Consider the following 21,951-nt stretch of genomic DNA (forward strand, 5'->3'; position numbering starts at 1 on the left):
AAAACATCAATGATCTTCAATTGTCACAGTGGACTGTGTTGGGGTGTCACTGAGTGGGGATGCAGTGTTTACAGAAAGCATGTCTGCTAGTTCTGCGTCAAGTAACGAAGTGTAAGGTTCATATTTATCGTTGTTCTTTTCCATAAATAAAATTAAATTATGGGGTTTTACGTGCCAAAACCAGTTCTGATTATGAGGCACGCCGTAGTGGGGGACTCCGGAAATTTGGACCACCTCGGGTTCTTTAACGTGCACCTAAATCTAAGTACACGGGTGTTTTCGCATTTCGCCCCCATCGAAGTGCGGCCGCCGTGGCCGGGATTCGATCCCGCGACCTCCATAAATAACGTGCAAGTGGCTGTAACCGTCAACAGCTGCTAAGAAAGCTTGTGGAGAAAAGAATTATTGCTACGTTTGTGCCAGCCAACAACACGACAACCTCACAAGATTCACCTGATGAAGCACCTGTAGAGAAGAAACAACATTCTTTGCTGCCCCCAATTTACTGCACCTAAAATTCCCTGCATCCATGGCTGAACATGCTTGGTGCCTATTTGGGGTTTGTTTCATCAAAGAGCTTGGTAGGTTTCCATGAAAAGAAAGGCACGTTTGCTACGATCAACTTGGTGCTTCAGCTTTGGACAAAAATCCGCCTCTGCAAGATGCAGTGTGCAGTTATCAACTCCGCGGTGGCACGCTGAGCACAGAGGTGGGTCACTGCAAACATAACATGCCTGTTATGAAATGACGGCCGCATACATAAGCATTGTTTGGTGTTTTCAATTCCTTTTTGTTGATCCCCACAAGCCTCTCCACTTCGCGGACACCACATTCGGGCAGTCCCACCGTGGTTTCTTATCACCATAGGCAAGCAAGACATTCTGGGGCTTGGTCCCTTTCTATTTGACATGAATTTATGGGGGTCATATGTGGGGGGCAACCTAAATTGGGGGTCATATGGGGTTTGGCCAACCTAAATTTGGGGTGATATGGGGGGAGGGGGAGGGGCAACCTAAATGTGGGGGTGATATGAGGGTGGGCTACCCTAAATTTAGTGTAGCAAGCACATGCGTGATCGGCAGGAACTTCATAAATGCAGTAAGGGATGCGGTTTTACTGAAATGTTTCTGCCGAAATACGAGATTACTACCAATGAACAATATATATATATATATATATATATATATATATATATATACATCGACTATTAGCAAAACCTTCAAATGAAATAAAGCAGTAGCCCCCGCCCCCTTGGAAGACACCGAACCTCGGATATGTTTCGAAGTATGTTTCGATATGTTTCCACACGCATACTACTTGTTGACACCTGTCCGCCACCGTGGGCTCTCGGAGAAATTGCTGCGACGATACATCGGCCCACACGAGAGTGTGCGTCGCCTTAGCAATGAAATTACGAGGTCGTGCCCCTCGCTTGAGCGGATGACGTCCCCGTCCCGAAGTTATGCACGTAGTAGGGATGAAGCCGTACTACGCCTGCGAGCGAAGTGCACCATTTAATCCCTTCGCCGTCCTACGCAGTGTTGTGGTTATCCTTTGCTTTCTGTGACCACATTTGCCATTAGAGCTATCCTACCACTTTATGCGCTTTACTTTAACCACCCGACCTCGCGACCGGGACAGTCGCTTTTGAGAGGGGAGAACACACCTCCGGCCACTAGAACGAGAATGACGAAGTACGTAGTGGAATGCACGCTCTTCGAGTGGCAGCCTTTATTAAAGGAACACCGATTTGCCAAGGTCTCGCTTGTTAACTTCGTGACAATATCACAGAAAATCTCTAAAGATCTACATATCAGTAGCCGTGGTACATCAGTAGCCAGTTACGTCGCCTTCCGCGTCACCTCGCAACGTTTCTTTGGATTAGCTCATGGAGGAAAGAAACAAAACTCCATGGACTACTTCAATGATTAATGCTCACAATTATTTATCTTGTTGCCATTATTTCAGAGTACAATTAACGAACCGCTTGTTCGAGTACATGTTTTGCTAAGGCTAGACAAGTTCGCATAATGTTTTTTTTTTCATATGAATGGCTATGACTTGTTATACAATTGAACAAATCATATTTCTTGTTTTTCTGAGATGTTCTGAAAAGAAATGACGCAATGCTGCTAATAAAAAATTATTTCCGTCGACAAATTTGACATGACAATTCCAGCAGACACTAGCGCCACACCATGCCGCCCTGTGATGATGCCACACCGTAATGCAAGTTGCTTCGCGGGCTTTACAGTAGGTGTTGTGTGGTTTATCTGACCCGTCTGAGCCTCGCTGGACAAGATGCCCACTCTTCTTAGTAGTTAGAGCGTTTTATATACGTTTTTTAACCACCGCAAGCTATGGCATCCAGCGTTGTTTGCCTGGGCATTCTCGAGACCGGTCGGATGAAGAAACTAACGCTGCAGGCAGGGCGACAAGAAGAGTTGCTGACGGCTCTCTCATCTCTGGCAACTATCAACGACAACACGTTGGTAAGTCCCTTGGTGTTTGCTATTTAATACCGCGGTGTCGCACAAGCACTTTCGATCGCGATAGAGCCCCGTACGGGTTCGAGAAGTTTGAACCCGTCCCTCGCAGTCAAAAGTACCTCGTGTAACCAAACTGGGGTGCCACTTGTTGCAATTTTGACGGACCGTCGAGTATAGGGTATACGCTGCGCGAGTATTCCTAAGGCTCATTCACACCTGCGACTTGAGGTGGTCGCGCGACCATTTCCGACTCGCGACCAAAAAGCGACCGAAGGCGACTGATGTTCACGCCGGCAAGCGCGGCTGAGCGCGCAATCCCGGAGATTATCGTTCTCAGCGAGAACTCTAGGAATCTACGCAGTTCGCGCACACTGTGTAAATTGGTTTCGCGTTCCGGCAACAGCCATGGATTTTGATTCGAGCGAACAGGAAGACGTCGTCCCTGTGCTGATGTGCTCTGCCGTGGTGTCAGCTGTGGCAGCGTGGAAGCCTCCGAAGAATGCAACGCTGGTGGGTGCACCCGTGCCTCCGCTCGCGTAAAATGGCCGGCCACGCATGCCGCCTCCTACCCGAACTTTGTGCGTATGACAACGAGTAATATCGAGAGCAACTTGTAATTTCCAGTTCGCATTGCGTGAGATTCGGTGCATAATATTAAAGCGAAGCTGTTCACCTTTGGGTGGCGTGCTCATCGAACGAACGGCAGCTGGAAAAAGGGTTTGTGTCGTGCTTTCTTTTCCTGTTGTTTAGCTTCCAGCGAATGCGCCCGCGTACATTCGACACGTTGCTACAACTGCTGCGTCCCAGAATCACAAGACAAGACACCAATTGCATATGTAGTCTGCATATGGTGGCGTGCACATTGCATTTGGCGTGAGGACGCCGGATAAAAACCCATAACATCACTTTGGGCGCGGCGCTGATTGCTTGAGCAGCTTTTCGACCACGGTCGTGCGACTGATGAAGGCTCATTCACACCGGCGACTGACAGTGGTCGCGCGATCAAGTTGGTCGTGACGCGGCCAGTCGCGAATGCTCGCACATGGTCGCTTTTCTCGAAAAGCGACCATTTTGGGCCAGTCGCTCGCTGCTCAATTTTTCAGTCGCGCGACCGTGGTCGCAAAGCGCTCAACCAATAGGCGCCACGCCGAAAATGATGTGTATGTGTTTTTATCCGGCGGGGTCCTTCACGCCAAAAGCAATATCCACGCCACCATATGCAGACTACAGGCCACTAATTTTGTCTTGTGTGACGTGCTTGCGCACGGGTCGAATGTACGCGGTCGCATTCGTGAAGCTAAACTCAGGAAGTAGTGAGCTTCTTTGAAGGCACGCAATCGTAGAACGGGTCGCATATCGCCATGAAGCTCAACATGCAGAAAAGTTGGAACCACTAATTTGAACAAAAATTGTTCAAATATGGTTTAAGTCATGTCATGCAGTCACCAGCTGCTGGACACATTTCACATTATTGGTTTTAGATAGTCATATTAATGCTTTCAGAATGGCTTTTGGCCGCTGAGGCTATGAGTAAAGTGTCTGAGCATGAGAAGTTATCTTTACTACGTGTATACACTCAGCTCTGGAGAGGTAGCACATACTAGTCAGGTTGACTATTTGGGCATTGGTTTTCCTACATGCAACCATGAAGATGTTACCATGAAAGATTTGATAAGCACAAGCTCGCATGTTCTGAAGCCCTCCTCTAAAGCGGTCTCTCGTAGCCCTAGCTTAGGACGTTAAACACCATGGATGAATGGCGGTGTTGCGTCGCGCGCGAAATGTAAGAAAACGGACAGAGAAGAGTAAAGAGTGCTAACTTCCAACTGATGTTTATTTGCAGGTGAGCATTATTTATACTAGCAGCAAACAGAAAAAAGGAGGATACCCAGAGCCAGTGCATTGTTGACAAGCGAGATCGCTTTTGTTAACATGTACCCATGATTTCCCTACGCCCTGCCAAGTAATCATGCTCAAGCCGTGAGAGAGCAATGGACGGGATGCTTACGCAGCAGTCACCTAACTTGTACATATTCTCTGCTTGTATGATTTCTTGGGTTAACTGTGGCCTGTGCCTTGCCAATACCACGCAATCATAAAGGGGAGCGCATCCACACTCATGGCAATGAATGCCAAGACGCCCCTGCACCGCATTGTACACATTGTTTCGGTGCTCACGCAGGCGGTCATTGAGACACCTGCCAGTCTGGCCGACATAAGTCCTATTGAACTTCAGTGGATAAACGACTCCCTCTATGCACGAGACGAAGCGTGAGTTGTGGTTGGTGGAGCACGAAGAAAAGTTTGCGTATGGTGCGTTGACTCTTAGAGAGAGAGAGAGAAAAATGACTTTATTGACATTAATCCGCATGTAGGGGTGGATCAGGCCACGTAGGGCTCCATCAACCCCCTATCTCACTAGACCTCAGCGCGGACCGGTCCGGCGCTAGCTACTAGGAGTTGCCTCCGTTCGCTTTTGCCGGGCCAGGGCCGCGTCGAGCCGCTGGATGGCTTGGAGTTGCGCCTGATGGTCAGGCGAACTGATGTAGTGTTCCATGTCCGGTGGCAGAGAGTCCCGCACGGTTCCCCCCGCACACGCGTCATACCCCCACAACACGTGGGCTAAGGTTGCCAGTTCTCGCGCACACACACTGCACGTAGCACTTTCAAACAGTCCGGGACACACGTGCCGGGCTAGGGCCGGCGTGAGTACTGTTCCAGTCTGTAGCTGTCGTAAGAGGACCCCCTCACGTCGCCCTAGTCTCGGGTGAGGCCCAGGCAACGCTCGGCGGCCCTCTCGGTACCAAGCGAGGATTCCTCCGTAGTCCAGTAGCGGGTCCGGGTCCAGGAAGTCAGCCTCGTCCGCTTCCGACAAAGCTTCTGATGTTTCTCTGGTGCCGAGAAAACCACATGTACACGGCGCCCTGGACAATCTTCTTTAACCTGTGCCAAATGCTGTGCACGTACGGCGAAACGACAGGCTGGCTCTTTTCAGAGTTGTCATGTTTTTCAGACTTACGCCCTCGTTGCATGACCGTAAGCAACCTTTCAGCCACGTCACCTGTTGTGCGAAACTATGATGCATTGTGTGGGGGCAAGATTTCTTGAGGGCGTCGGAAAGGCAGAGGTTAGTAATACCCCTCTTAACTAAGTTTGAGTGGGCCAAGCCGAAGGGCAAAAGTGGTTTGCCACTTCTTGCACATTCATCCAGCAAACATGTGTAGGTGTGAATAAAAGCTTCAAATCAAGCAATCGTAGAGTGTTAGAATTGGGCGATTCAAACTTGAGAACCAGCGACTGAAAAAAATGTAACAATGAGTTCTCCACAAGATTGCCTCAGATACTGTGGCTATTTTCCGTGAGTGCCTGCAGCTGCTTGTTCTCACGTTTGAATTGCCCGATTCCAACTCTACAATTTCTTGATTTGAAGCTTTTCTTCACACCTACACACCTTTGCTGGATGTATGTACCAAGAAGTGGCAAACCACTTTTGCACTTCGGCTCGACCCACTCAAAGTTAGAAGATTGTCCAGGGCACCAACGTGCATGTGGTTTTGTCGGCACCAGAGCAACTTCAGAAGCTTTTTCTAGGAGTCAACGCACCACGCACAAACTTTTCTTCGTGCTCCACCAACCACAACTCACGCTTCGTCTCGTGCATAGAGGGAGTCGTTTATCCACTGAAGTTCAGTAGGACTTATGTCGGCCAGACTGGCAGGTGTCTCAATGACCGCCTGCGTGAGCACTGACACGTGTACAATGCGGTGCAGGGTCGTCTTGCCATTCATTGCCGTGATTGTGGATGCGCTCCCCTTCTTTATGATTGTGTGGTATTGGCAAGGCACAGGTCGCAGTTAACCCAAGAAATCATACAAGCAGAAATATTTACAAGTTAGGTGACTGCTGCGTAAGCATCCCGTCCATTGCTCCCTCACGGCTTCAGCATGATTAATTTGCAGGGCGTTGGGAAATCGTGGGTACATGTTAACAAAAGCGATCTCACTTGGCAACGATGCACTGGCTCTGGGTATCCTCCTTTTTTCTGTGGTCTTTCTGTTTGCTGCTCGTATAAATAATGCTCATCTGCAAATAAACATCAGTGTTAGTGCTCTTCACTCTTCTGTCCTTTTTCCTACATTTCACGTGCTGCGCAACACCGCCGTTATAAACCACAACCAACTCGCCCAATCTTCTATCGTAATTAATGAATGATCGTGCAAAACTAATTCTGCTGACTGAAAACAAGAATTTCTGTATTTAAGCATGCATATACTTCTTAGAATGAGCATGTGCACTTTATGTGCGACTCCAGTTTGTGCAAAAGTAGTTTGTTGTGCTGGGTAGTTGGCTTAACAGACAGTTGGGAGGAAGCGCAATACGAACTGCTATCATCGTGACAAGGCTGACCGGAACTTTTTTCTGCGAGTAATGCATCCTTTCTGCTGCAGCCAAAGCCTGAGGTCATGCAGAAGAGACCACTGCTATTACCTTACATGCATAAGATTGCCCACAACTTGAAAAAAGTTGCAAATAGGCGTGACGTCCAAGTGGTTTTCTCGGCACCTAACAAGCTGGCGAACCTCTGTGCCTGTATTTCTTCCCAAAAGGCCAAGCATGCCGGGCCACTTATGCATTGCGTGGTGGGCATCATTTATTACATTTCGTTGAGCTGTGGCAATGTTTACATAGGCCAAACAGGCTGCCGTGTTAATGACCGCCTAAGGGAATGCGTATTATCGATTACGAATGGTGTGGGTTCACACCTGCCATTCCATTGTGCTTCATGCGGCGGCGTACCACGCTTTGGGGACATGCCTGATGGGAAGGAGTACAGAAACATAATCCCGTGAAGCGCTTGGAGCCTTTCATATTAAGAAGGGAGATGGTTGCATTAGTGTGCCTTCCGTATCGTTATATGTAGATAGTGCTGCAAGATAGTTTGTCTGCACGAGCTGCGTCCTCTGCATGTGCACGTTCTTGAAAAAGATATATTTGGGTGGTGTGCTCAAAATACACTAGTCGAAAGTCTGGCGTCCTATCCAGTCCCTTTTGTGTTTCCTGTCATTTTGTGCCACAAATCTTTTGTTAAAGCTGACCTTATCACCTTTGCCTTTGTAAATGAGGTTTGTCTTGCTTTCATGCCATCCAACTAGAATTTTCTTCCTTTTAATAACTTGCTGAATAGTATTAGTCAGCAGTGCCTTGCTCTTTGGAAGGAGGTGTTTTATTAGCTGTATTGGGATTTTGTTGGGTCCCATGCCAGGGTAATTAGGGACATTTTCTTCTGCTGTTTTCCAGTAAAAGTATTTTTAGGCTAAATTTTGATCTGTCAGGCTTCTCTGTTGTTGCTGGATCTGTTTGAGTCTGAACCATGCTTCCTTTTGTGTCAAAGTTATCTCCAATAACGTCTCTGATGTACCGCAGCACATTGTTTCCTTCAAATATGTTAGTCTTCATCCCTTATAGCCATTTGAAAATTTTTAGTTGGAGCTCCGTGGGCTCTTACATGGTTCCAGAATCTTTTTGGTGCACCTTTGTCTCTTTTGCGAATGTTATGCACCCTAGTGCTCACTTGTGCATTTAAATTTCTCTTGCATGAGCTCACTCGCTGCCCTTTTCTTTTCTCAGTACTTATTCCATCTGAGGAGCACCTCTTCTTTGAGTAATCCCTGCTTTTTGGCTGCTCGATGATCCCTAGATGCCTGGCTTTACGCTCTTCTATAGCTTGCTTTATTTCCTTGTTCCACCACTTATGTGGTTTCCTCTTTCGAATTCAGGAATTTTTTTGCCCTGTCTGTCTTACCTCCTGGTGCATAACGTCTACCAGTTTCTTATATTCCCAGACCTGTAGAAAACGACTCCATTTTCTTCTTTTTTTGTTATCTGTTATTTTCTTCTCATTCATTTTTAGAAATTCTGATGCTATTGGTTCGTGTTTTGCGTTGGTATGTCTCCCAAGTTTTAACGTTAAATGTTTATGATAGCTACCTTGGCTATCTTTTCCAGTTCGTCTATCATCATTTAGTCTAGTCCTTCATAGACCGTTTCTGAGACTAAGGCGTAGTCGATACATGACTGCCTGCTTACGCATTGCCACGTTACCTGTCCGTAACACTTATTCTCCCTGTTAACTACCATGAGGCTCTGTTCATTGCACAGATCCAGCACTTGAAAACACTTGTAATCAGTATATCTGTCTAAATCCGCCATGCACGCATTCTTGTCTCCCCACTAATGTCACCTGGTCTGATTTCTTGAACTCATTAATATAGCTTCTATTGCACTCAATAAATTGTTTATTTTTATCTCTGCTATCGCTAACGTAAGCTACTCCAAGCCACGTCTTTCTGCCTTTCAATGTACCGCTAATCCATAAATGCTCCTTACATGTCTCTCTTACTCTTTGGCACTTCATACCTCGCCTAATTAGCATGCCCTACGCCTCCGCCTTTCCTTGACCCAGTGATTCTGTGGCATCCCTCTCACACAAAATTGTCAATAACAGGCAGCTGCTCAAAATCTTGTAGATACGTTTCGGTCAAGGCGTATACACGCCAATAGATTTGTCATTCATCTACATTTGAATTTACAGTAATTTTTACATGCCTGCGACCCCCGTGCATGTCTATGTAACAAATTTTACCGTCTCTTGGTCTTTTTTCTTAACTCCTTGTGATCTAATTCTGCCCTTTGCTGGTGTGTCGCTACATTCAATACTTAACCCTCCTTCTTGATTGGCTGGGGCCCACCTAAAAAAGCTACTGCCTATCCCGCGAATCAATGTCCAACTGGTGTTCAATCAATCAAGTTGTTTATTTCATATTTGTATTACATGTTTCATAGTGTATTATACAGAAGGAGGCCAAAAAGTCGAAAATGCAATTAGGGCCTCCTACAGCAACATGAATAGAGTATATTTAAAAAAAAGGCATACACAACAATCCGAGATGCAAAAAAAGAAACCAAAAAAGTAGAAGAAAAAGGAAACAAAGAAAAAGAATGAAATAATAAAAAAAATAAAAAGCAACAGAAGAAAAAAATATACAGTGATAGGTTCAATACAGAATGGCTAAGGATTCAAGGATTCAAACACATGCTGCTTTAACATTTTTTTGAATTTATACAACGACATCGGTGATTTAAGCGGAGGAGATAGGTTATTCCAAATTGATATGGCAAGGAAAGTAGTCGTTTGCTTGCCGTAATTAGTCCGTGCATTTGGTAACAATAAATTGTTTGACAGAGCAAAACGCGTCATATTATTGTTAGTGATTATGTCCTCAGGAAGGAAATTAACACATCCATATCTATTAATGGCTTTAAAAAGGAAAACCAGGATGTGAAACTTATGTAGGCCCTCAACGGGCAGGATATGCAGTGACTGGAACAATGGCGCAGATGGTTGGGTAAATGAAGAAAAAGTGATGATTCTTAGTGCTTGCTTTTGCATAGAGATACGCCTAGAAAGATGAGTTCTGTACGTACTACCCCATGACGTGATACAATAATTAATATGGGAGTGTATAAATGCATAATAGATTGAGAGTAACGTATCTAAATTGAAAAATGGTCGTGTTCTGATAAGTGCTCTTATCCAAAACCAATTTTGTTAACTACACAGGTGACGTGATGATTAAACCTAAAATTCGAGTCAACGATCACACCTAGAAATGTAGCACGACGTGTTTGTGGTATGGCAGCATTATTGATATGTATTGATAAGTCCGAAGGAATTTTTTTTGAGGGGCGTGGAATACCACGAAATTGGTTTTGGACGAATTAATCTTAATAGAATTAATGCGGCTCCAATCCTCTAAGGATCGTAACGACGCGTCAAGATTTGCAATTAGTTCCGAAGATGTGTTACCAGAAGCCATTATGGTTGTGTCGTCGGCGTACAAAAGACATTGGTCTGTATTCAAATAAGAGTGAAGGTAATTAATATATGTTAAAAAAGCAGTGGTCCTAGAATTCAACCTTGGGGCACTCCTTTGTTAATTAGTTTATGAGACGACAATATACCTTCAATACACACACACTGGTACCTGTCGGATAAATAACTTTTTATCAGGGTTAATGCCGGACCTGTAATGCCATAGCTTTCGAGTTTGGAAAAAAGAATGCAGTGATTAATATTATCGAAGGCTTTGGTGTAGTCCACAAAGACCGCTCCAGCTATCATACCACTATCAAGCTGTGCTCTAATCCAGTCAGAGAAATATAAGAGAGCACTTTCCGTAGACTGTCCACGACGAAAACCAAATTGTAAAGGTGATAGGATGTTAAACTTGGCATAATAAGTGTGTATTTGCATTTCAAGTAATTTTTCTACAACCTTGCTTAGGAAGGGCAGTATAGATATGGGGCGGTAATTCTGCATTTGTGATCGATCGCCTTTCTTAAATATAGGAACTACCTTAGCCCGTTTTAATGGTCTGGGAAATACTCCTGTCTCAAAAATTTGATTTATAATGTGACAAAGAGGAACGGAAATAATGTGTTTCACGCTTTTAATGTGAGACGAATGTATCTTGTCTAACCCAGGTCCTGTATTATTTAGATTGGTTATTACATCTTGAACTTCATATGGCGTGCATGCGCGCAGGAAAAAAGACTGTGGCTCACGGAATAATGCAGGTGCTTCAACATGCGCCACTGTTTCAGTGGGAGAAAAAAATTCACAAAACGCATTCGATTTCGCTACTGTATCTTGAAGAGTTGAGTCATCCTTCATGATATTGGTAATAGATTGTGCACTAGTTTTCGCGTTTAAAAATTGATTAATCAATTTCCATTTTCTTTTTGCATCATTACTACATTCAATAGGTTTTCTTTCAAAAAACACCTTTTTTGCATTTTCAAGAGCATGGTTTAGTTGATCAGATAGAAGCTTGTAGCGGTGCAAAAGGCGCATATTAAATGGTTTCCGTTTAGTTTTTTTGTACAAGTTGTCTTTTTTCCTGAGAGATTTTAGTAGGCTTGGAGAGACCCAGGGACAGCGAGGTGCGCCGTACCTCTTGGTCGTTATGTGTTTTGTACAGGACGTAACTGCGCTTGTTATAATGTATGAGAATTTATCGAACCTAACTTCAGCCTCTGAACTATTAAGAACAGTTGAAAAATCTGCTCGCGCTATTTCATCACTGTATTCCTGCATATTAAGTTTCGTCGTAATGTAATTGGTTTTGTTGTCCTTATAACACAAGTCAAAGTAAAATAAGACTGGATAGTGGTCAGTGATGCTGACCTCTGCAACTCCAACATTTGGTGACGGCTCAACATTTGACAGAATAGTGTCCAGCAAAGAATATGCATTGTGTGGCACGCAGCGAGTCGGTATGTTTACGAGAGATTCAAAACCGAATCCATTAAATTCGTTAGTAAACTCTTTATAGCCTGGACATGACTCACCAAGTAAATTGATGTTGAAGTCGCCTAATATTAATGCGTTTTTGTTTTCAGCCGATATTTTTTCGAGTGTTGCTGCGAAAGAGTTGCAGAAGTCAACAACTGAGCACGAAGGGGATCGGTAAACAGTGCCCACTATTGTTTTCTTTTTATTGTACTGAGGCAAGAAATTTTCAATTTCTAGCCATAATGACTCACATTTGCTTACGTTAATACTTAAATCCTCACGCCTGTTGTATGAAAGGGAAGATGAAATGAACATGGCAACGCCCCCATGAGGACAATTACTACGATGAACAAATTCAGCTCTGTAATCGTGCAAAAAGAACAGTTTCTCATCTTCTGGGTAAAGCCAAGTTTCTGAGAAACAAATGAGTGAAAAGTGGTGGTTTGTTAACTGTATGAATGCAGAGACATCGTCGAAATGTTTCCTGAGGCTTCGAACATTGAAATGCACAGCAGAAGAAAGATTACGTTTACCCAGCTGATCTGCTAGATCTGAAGCCGAAAAGTAATCCATTCAATCGGTGGTTGCTGTATCTGAAGTCTAAGCAAAAGCCTGTAAATCCTTGTCAGATGTTATTCTGAACACAGTACTGTCTGTTGATTGGCGCGCTTTGATGACACAATTGCTCGTCCAAAGGAACATCCATTGTTTTGCTTTCTTTAGTTTCAGCGCCGCTCCAAACAGCCTTTTGTTAGCAGGTGAAAGGTGTTCATTTACGAACACTGCTTTTTCAGACTGCCCAGAGAAGCCAAGACTTTTCGTTGTCAGGCGCACTCTACGCGCCCTTGCCAAGAACTCGTTGCGCTTTTCCCGGGAACGAAATCGTGCAATCATGTTCTTCTCATCAGAGCGCGTAGGAACCCTACGCACAACCTCAAAATCCTCAGGCTCCACAGTACAGCTGATCTTCTCGCCAACCTTCAGCATTATCTGGGTAAAGTGCTCACCTTTTGTAAAAGGGAGGCCTTTTATCTCAAGATTGCTAAGCCGGGAGTACTGTTCTAACTCAGCCACACGGCGAGCGAGCTTCTCGTTGCTATCAGCAAGCGATTTGACCTGGAAGGCCATGTCAGCTTGCGCAGACTTGAGTTCTTCAACTGTTTCATTCATAAACGACATGCCTGACCTGAAACTTTCGATCTCTGCCTTTAGTGCGTCAAATTCGGCTTTCGATCGCTCAGCTAGCTCTATTTTTGAATGATTGATAGCTTGAAGCATCTCTTTCATTCTTTTTTCAAACACATGCTTGAATTACTCAAACTCTTTTGCAAGAGATGCAAGAGTCATCGTGCACAAACGATTCGAGGGCTGCCTTCAACAGAAAAAAAAAGAAATAGTGGCAGTCTTACAGTACCTGTAGAAAACAGGGGGGCGTGCTTAGCCGCTGTACAAGTATCGTTGCCTGCAGCCTCGAATCGCCCGTGCAGCAATGCTAGCTCGATTACTCCTGTGAAGACTTATATCAGCAGGCCTGCCGCAGAAGGTCGCTGCTGTGGCACCGGGATGCGTTCCGCGAACACGATGACCACGTATATGCGCATGAGCCAGGTAGAGATCTGTAGAAAACAGGGGGGCGTGCTTAGCCGCTGTACAAGTATCGTTGCCTGCAGCCTCGAATCGCCCGTGCAGCAATGATAGCTCGATGACTCCTGTGAAGACTTATATCAGCAGGCCTGCGGCAGAAGGTCGCTGCTGTGGCACCGGGATGCGTTCCGCGAACACGATGACCACGTAGATGCGCATGAGCCAGGTAGAGATCTGTAGAAAACAGGGGGGCGTGCTTAGCCGCTGTACAAGTATCGTTGCTTGCAGCCTCGAATCGCCCGTGCAGCAATGATGTTGCTACACTATTGCTAAAATTTGTCCTGTCACACACAAAAGTGTGCTTCGCAGCCTGCTCAGTGCACTTCTCAGTTGATGTCACTGAACGTAAAATTCATTGCCTAAATAGCGCCCCAATTTCCTTATTTACTTCAAGCACTGCCCTTTCAATTACATACCCTTGCCTTTGAACCTCTGGCATCGTGCACACTGGATTTTTCCGCCACTTAATGCCATGTAGTGGCTGCCACAGCAACTAACCCGAAAAACAATGTTTAGTTCCAAAAGATGGTGTTACACACACTTGCCAACAGATGCTTCAGGGAATCACTTCTTCGGAAGAAAGTAAATGGCTCCCAACTTTACAGACAAAAGTCGTATATATATGAGGTAGTATCAAAAGGTATCGGCACTGGCTCTATTTTGTAGTCATTTTTGTGCATTCAAACTCTGTCACCTTTCAAATAGTACCCTTGCCCAGCAATCTAGTGCTCCTGCCACTTTGCGAATATGGCCTCGATGTCTTTCCAAATGCGTCAAGCACCCTGGATGTCTTTCCAAATGAGTCAAGCACCCTTCTATTATTTGAGCTTGAATAAAGCAATCTTGTCAAATTGGCAATCTTTGAGCCTTTCTTTTTTCATCTTGAGAAGCAAGTGAATAAAGTGGGAGCCAAATCTGATTAGTAGGGTAAATGTGCAAGAGGAGCGATGTTTGCGGCAAGAAACTCGCTTGTACGAAGATGTGAAAGGCGGCTCATTCATCAGAATTCGCTCTTTCTTATTTTGCTCTCCCAAAATTAAAAACTCGGCTCGAAAGCTGTAATAAAGCTTGTTATTGAGTCATGAAATTTGCAAATAAATACTGGTAGGAGGAGGGTGCTCGAATCTATCTGGAAAAGCCACTTCCAGCATATATTTTCCAAGTGACCGGAACATTGGGAGTGCTCTATGTGCAAGGGAACTATTTTGTAGGTGACAGCGTTTGAATGTTCAAAAGAGAGCAAGTCTGGAAACATTTAATTCCACCTTGTATGTGTATTCTTGGCCACATAGCTCACTCATCGTTCCATTATGTAGTGTTTAGTTTCTATGTGTTCTAATTCAAATAATTTACAGGAGTCATGGGTTCTCGGCCTATGCAACAAATTTAACAACGTGCACAAGAAGGCGGAGAGCTTCCCACCTGAAATGTCTGAGAAGCGGGTACAGAGCCTGCACAGAATGCCACAGCAACCTCCATCACCCATTCCAAACAAGTTGTGCCACCTCTTTGTGAGTCTTTTATAAATTTTATCTGACACTCAATGAGTAATGATGAGTATTAGTTGCAATACTGTACAATCATTAGTACAGTATTGCAACTAATACTCATCATTACTGGCACTTCTATGTGCTTGTATTTACACTATAGTAAGATGAGGCTGCTTATCGTGAAAATATTGTTTTGTTGATTTTCTTTCCTCCCGCTTTGTTTCTTTTATACCTCATCATTTCACCTGGAGTTGCACGCCTAGCCTGACACTAGGCTAACCTCTCCAGGCTTTCTAAGCTTTCTCTCTTACTATGAAACGCACTTATTCTTGTGTTGGCCTATTGTTCTAGTATAGCACGCGCATTGCTTGTTCATCTCAATCCAAGCAGCGCTTATCGAAACCATTCTCTATGGTTTGTTCATGACTCAGGCTAGTTAGAATGGTTTTTCCCACTCTCTCCATGGTATCCACAAAGCGAAATGCTTTGACTGCATTACAAATGACTCCCGTTGTCTTTAGGCTCAAATGTGCTTTCTCGAATGTTCTCGAATAGTGTTTCTCGAACTTTCTCGAATAGTGTTCTCGAACACTATTTATACTAGGGGTGTGCGAATATTCAAAACTTTTGAATAACGAATCAAATAGTGTCGTATTCGATTCGAAGGCCGAATCGAACAGTCACATTTGTAAATGCTGATATTTTTGGAACACTTTTCGAATATTTTAAAACATCAACTGCACCCAAATTGGAGAAACAGTATGGCAAACTTTCATTCCCGTAGGCACAGTATAGACAGAAAACATGAGAACATCTGTAGTGAAGCAGGCTATAGCACTACGTAGGCATACTTTATAAGCTGTACAGCGATCATTCGCACTCTGAAGAGCCCTGTTCATGCGAAGAGACTAATTGTTCCTTCTAAGGCTCCATTTGTGCTTTTCAGAAACAACTATGTAATGACAGAAACTTGCTAACTTTAAGAATACTAGGATGTGACCATCGTTTTATAATATTTTGATAACGGCTGACTATTCGTTATTTGAAGACTATTTAAAAGTATTCTGTACTTGATTCAAATCAATTCGCTCCTGGCACCATTCGATTCGGTCTCAAAAATCGCTATTCGCCCACCCCTAATCTAAAATTGAAAAGGAATATTCGGTATTTTCAAATATTTGAATCTAACCAAATACCCTTGACCATGACAATTTTGAAATTGGTGGGGAACATGAAAAAAATGCACTTTGCGAGAACTGCTGCGAAACGAAAGTACTCTAAAAAATTTAACCTACTTTGGCGATCCTTGCTCGAGGCTATCCACAATTGCATTGATGACAGCACAAATCACACCACATGCATCGGTCAGTGATAGCAGCAATGGCATGGACCGATATTCTCAATTACATAGAGGGAAGCAGTCACTTTTGCGAGAGCTCGTATGATTCAGCATCAGATGCTCTGCGTCTCCGAACAACGTTCCTGTGGTGCTAAGCACACTGTCTTGGCACGGTGCCAGAAACACTGCGGGCAAAACTGTGCTGTGGTGTTATTTTGTATAATTTAAGTGGCCAGAAAATGCATTTGAGCACTTTTTGGACTCTTAGCATTACACGGATATGTAACATGGAGACTAACGTTCCTGAAAATTTAATTAGTACTGGATCGCAATTTAGCGACGTTTTCTTGTTAGGAGATACAAAGTGCGCAGGCTATTGTAAGGGCTTTCACAGAGTATAAGAAACTCTTCTTTGCCTCAGGCTTTCATTATGCCCGGGTTCAACTGTATTTTGCAACAAATGAATGTTAAAGTATGGTCACTGTTCTCCGTCTGCTCTACTGAAAAATTATTGCAAATTATCTCAAGTAGGACAGCAAGAAAAGGATTTGAAGGAATGCTGAATCTGTAGACTGACATTTAGTGTTTTGGTAGCCTAGATGCGGTAGTCTCCTGTACTCTATAACCTGTGATGTTTTCCTTGCAATGGGGACTTTTACTGTTTATATGGTTTGACTGGCTACTTTTAAAGGCTGCTCTGATATATTTAGCGTTTTCTGAGATCCGTGGTCCGTAAACATCTTGGTCGATGGTACATTTGTGGCTAAGTTATCCTGCCTTCAACATCATCACAAATTCCCAATTATACAAATATTCTATAACGGTTTTATTATGAGCAGTGACCTACTATCAGCATAAATTCAGACGCAAACAAATCCAAAACTATTAAAATGTGTTGTTTTGTTCGCAGGTTCCCACGCATTTCTAACAGTGGCCTAATTCAGACGTCAAAGCACATATATGTTCGTGTCTTACAGCTCAAAAAGACAAGACGGCGAAAAAGTAGGGAGACAGGAGCACTGTCTTCCAACTAAAAGGGCTTTGCAGGGCTTTGAAGTCTGCGGTCGGGTCATCCCTACTTTTTCGTTGTGTTAACTTTTTGTGCTGTAAGTCACAAATCAGTTCCAACTTGTCCAGCACTCCATCCTTACCCAAAGCATGCACTTGGGACTACCTCATGCATAGAGACTGGCTAGAGAGAGATTATACATGTTGCATTTCCATGTAATTATGTGTAACGGATATTCTGATCAGTTGATTTGTTTTTATGCTGATGGTATCTCCACGTCAGTGCAGTTGCATGGCAATGCAGTAAGGCTAAGCTGTAGCTCAGATACTGAATAACAGATACGTGTAACAAAGTACCCAGAAGCAGCACGTTATTCTGCTAAGGACCATAAAGGACATTATAGAGGTGTGCAAATAGTAATTTTTGGGACCGAATAGATTGAATAGTGCCAGAAACTAGTTGAGAATTGAATGTTTTCCGTATAATAAACAGTTGTTTTGACCATTATTATAAACTTCTTCCTATCCTAGCATAGACAAATCAAATGATTTATTCACACCAATAGTAAAATAAAAAGTACATCTAAATCACCTGGGCCCTTAGCCGTTTCGGCTAGACATAGGCCCATGCAGGAAGTGCTAGAAACAGTAGTGAGACGACTCGACATTGTACATCAATTTCATGTACAACAGTTACACATTGGTAGCCTACAAAAATGAAAATTAAAACACACCAGAACTTATACAATAGTAACACAAAGAATTAAAAAAAACAGTTTGCAGTGGACCCGCATATTGATCACTTCTGAAAAACGTTTTGATATCAGCGATTACAATGACCTATATTTAAGTTTGTAATTACTTTGTTCCATATTATGGCAGCAGCATAGACAATAGTTCTTTTGTTGGCAAGTTTCTGTCGTAACATTACACATTATGAGGCGTTGTTTTTAAAGAGTGGAAATGTGGCATTCCAAGCAAATAGATAGTTTGCATTCCAGGAAATATGTAGAGTGCCAACGATCACAGTCGAGAAGGAAAGGTCTGGCTCTGACCCTGAATCCTGTGTAGTGTGTTCTGCTGTGTAACTCCTTGTGCTTTGTCTACTATATAGTAACCAGGATGAAATTTATCGCATTTTGCTAAAACGTCGTTAGATTGTGCACAAAAGAGAATTTAAACTATTTGAAATCTTCTTGAGAAATGATTCTAGTTATGCATACTGACTATTCGATTTGAATCGAATGGATTATTACAGTGGACTCCTCTTAAATGGAACTTGAAAGGGATCGCAAAAAGTGATCCAGTTTAAGCATGGTAGGCATATTTCATGAAGCACAACTTTATTTAAATTGCTTGAACCTTTACTGATCTGGATGCACCTAAAAAAAGAGATGAATTGTGGTTTGCTTAACACTCTTGAGCTGCTTTTTCACAAATTAAGTGTGCATGCCTGACTGACTTGCTGGAAATTCTGCACGCCCCTCATGCTCGAAATAGCGCTGCAAAAGTTCAACTGCTTCTTTAGCTATGCTGATGCCACTCCACTGGAAACCTGGAGGAGGATCGACCGCTTGAAGACAAAGCCATGCTGCTTTTTAAATCGGCTCAGCCATTCGTTGCATGTGCCAAAATTTGCCATTCCCATTTGCAGGGCTATCTCTTGTTTCTCGGCTCCAAAACGGGTCCTATTACCAGAAAATTAGCACTCCGCGCACCCTTAAATCACAAAAAAAGAACCTTTTCCAGTTTATATGGCGTTCGCACCCTCATTTGTTTTAAAGGGAATGTTACATTCTTGACGGCACCTTCAAAATGTGCGATAGTGTGGACTTCGAGATGTCGAGCTTTTTTGCAACCTCCGTCTGGGACAGGCCACTTTGATTGAGCTCCTGAAGAACTTGCAGCTTCTTTTCAAGCGACAGTGCTTTATGCAGCCGTTTTTTCATCTCCATCAGACCGAAACACTTACTGCATTTAGGCCTAAAACAGCAGCACAAACAAATGCACGAATGATTGGGAAGCTTATTGAAGCCCATGGATGGCTACTCGATTGGCCTATCCTGACTATGGCGTTGGCGATGAACAATTTCATTCCTAGTGTTCAGCTTTTGTGCCGTTTAACCAAAGGTAGCAAATAAATACTGTTTCAAATAACTGAAGAGTTTTACTGTGCCGGGGCCATAGGAAACCAACCAAATAATCCTATTTAATTTCATTTATCAGTAATTTTCCTTGAGCTGAGCTTTAATGCGTGTCCACTGTATTTGATTCGTTATTAGAAATTTTCAAATATTCCCACACTCCAGAACATTATACTTCTTTCATGGCATTTACAGGTGTGAAGTTTATTCATGTATAAATACATGGTACACTTCACATGGAGGGCAGAAGGCAAAGTTCCTGATGGTACCCATCTTTCTACAAACAGCATAGCATTTGACAATCAGCAGCAGTGCCACTTCAGAACAGAGTGAACAATATGAACACTTTCTAACAGCAGCACATTTGGTTTATCGACTATTTAAAGCATGCAGTACCTTTCCAAAGACATATATATGCCTGTGCAGTCAGATCGGTGCTTATCGTGGTAGAACACATGCAACGACCATGAAGGAAGAAATTGGCAAAGATCTCTAAGGTCATTTGCCAGTACCCGAAGAGAAAACTGAGTGTGTGCCGGTGTTTTCACATGACATGGGTAAGCAGGTACTGCAGGGAAGCTGCTGCAATAGGTGGCTACTGCTCTCGTTTGTCCGTGCCGTTTCTCGTTCACAGGGGATCTAGTGGATGGTAAACATATAATATTGTTACGTGGAAGCACAGTAGGTAAATTATTTACACGGTGTACTTATGAGGGGTAGCAAGCACTGGCCAACATGGAACCCAGCCAACATCAAAACAAGACACGTTGTCGTCCTCAGATCAGCCAGCGATTGCTTAAGGCTGATTCACACTAGGCTGACACGACACCGATTTTGGTCTGCCGCCTGTTGGCGACAGCAGTTTACAAGACGGAAACCGCTGTGGCCAACCGTTTAAGGAAGGAAAATGCTGTCATGAACAGGGGGGTCGGCAGACCAAAAACGGTGTCATGTTGGCCTAGCATAAATCGGCCTTTATGGGTATGTCCCACTAAATCCAAATGTCCGCGTCATCGTCTTCAAATAGTACGTAGCAATGCGATCGAAGTTTGGTGATGTACTGATTGTTGGTGCCAAAGGAATGTGTTTTCTGTAAACGTATTAGCAGGTGAAAAAGAAGTGAAAGTATTTGGTCATTTTTCGTGTTCTCGATCGCAAAGATTGGCGACGGGAAATAGTACGAAACAGGATCGTATCAACAAGATACTACTGTACTCAACTTTCCAGTGTTGAATACTATGTGACCAGACATAATTGTACAATTTCCATTACTGTTGTCAGTCATCGCCTGAGCATTAGTTGAAGATCACAAGATTTTGCACAGTTTCAGTGATGTGGCCCTGTTGTGGCATTCAGAAAGGCAATGTCTTTGCTTCCGTTCATTGGTTGGGAATTGTGGAATTTATTTATTATACCTCCAGTGAAATGCTGTAATCTCAATGATTTTATTCTTTCTTTTACAGAAGGATGTGCCACTGACGCCTTGTCTACTCGGAGAAGCCGACGTGGGACTGTCTCTACAAAGACAGGCAGCGCATTTTTCAGATGAAATCCCTCCTCGGCGGCATGGCGTGCCTTTTTGCGTCTTTTTGGGTGTTCAGTGTTGAATAGCCCAAAAAGGCACCCCGATTGCTGTCATTTTTCAAGCATGCCTTTTTGGGTCTTTGCCACACAAAACCACGCGTGAAGGCATTGCAGCTCAAAAACGTCAATAACTAATCAATAGCTAATCCGGAAAATTCCGGCAAATGCTGAGGATGACTTGGTAGAAATGGAGCTGGGCAGGCCATGTAATGCGTATGATGGATAATCGATAGACCATTAGGATTACAAAATGGATACCAAGAGAAGGGAAGTGCAGTCGAGGTCAGCAGAAAACCAGATGGGGTGATGAAGTTAGGAAATTTGCAGGCGCAAGTTGGAATACGCTAGCGCAAGACGGGGAATTGGAGATCGCAGGGAGAGGTCTTCGTCCTGCAGTGGACATAAAATTTAGGCTGATGATGATGATGACTTGGTAGTGCTTAGCCTAGCCCAAATACGTGGCCAATACCTTGCGGTAGCCAATCAATAGCTAATAGATAATTGGCAAATAATACATTCCGGGAAATACTGACGATGACTTGGTAGTGCTTAGCCTAGCCCAAAAGCCAGGACTGGCGAGGTGTGCATCAGCTCCGCTGTCTCTTTATCATTGCGCCTCCAGTGCAAGCTACGCTATTTTTTTGACATCGCATTATACTGTCTTCATGGTAAAAGCCAGCCAGGAGCTGCTTGTGCAGCTGCTGTGGTAAAAGCAGACGCCAAGGCACTGCTACTAGCCTGAATGCAGGCCATCTCTAACAGCCAGCCTTGACAATGCTCGAGCTCTGCAGCAGTTTCTGTTCAAGCTAGGCTGTTAGCTAGCAACTAGACCCCTAGTTCTTCTAAAGGGTGTGAGAAGTGCCTTATAACAGCTTCGCTGTCAGATTGGCACACATGT

The 21,951-nt window shown here is 43.8% G+C and overlaps 1 protein-coding gene across 1 annotated transcript; it reads left to right on the forward strand.

The window, feature by feature from the left end:
- Window positions 1-2,263: 2,263 nt before the first annotated feature.
- Window positions 2,264-21,136, forward strand: LOC125947033 (uncharacterized). The gene is made up of 3 exons (XM_049671315.1): window positions 2,264-2,492; window positions 14,844-14,999; window positions 20,933-21,136. Exons 1-3 carry the CDS (start codon window positions 2,361-2,363, stop codon window positions 21,074-21,076), a joined length of 432 nt encoding a protein of 143 aa, XP_049527272.1. The 5' UTR covers window positions 2,264-2,360; the 3' UTR covers window positions 21,077-21,136.
- The last annotated feature ends 815 nt before the right edge of the window (window positions 21,137-21,951 follow it).

The sequence above is a fragment of the Dermacentor silvarum genome, chromosome 7 (assembly GCF_013339745.2).
Source record: "Dermacentor silvarum isolate Dsil-2018 chromosome 7, BIME_Dsil_1.4, whole genome shotgun sequence".
Taxonomy (NCBI): domain Eukaryota; kingdom Metazoa; phylum Arthropoda; class Arachnida; order Ixodida; family Ixodidae; genus Dermacentor; species Dermacentor silvarum.

Bases quoted from the DNA above. Each gene is read 5' to 3' on its own strand.
- LOC125947033 (XM_049671315.1), top strand. From the start codon at position 2,361: ATGGCATCCAGCGTTGTTTGCCTGGGCATTCTCGAGACCGGTCGGATG. The intron at 2,493-14,843 runs GTAAGTCCCTTG...AATAATTTACAG, and splicing joins CTATCAACGACAACACGTTG to GAGTCATGGGTTCTCGGCCT. The intron at 15,000-20,932 runs GTGAGTCTTTTA...TTTCTTTTACAG, and splicing joins ACAAGTTGTGCCACCTCTTT to AAGGATGTGCCACTGACGCC.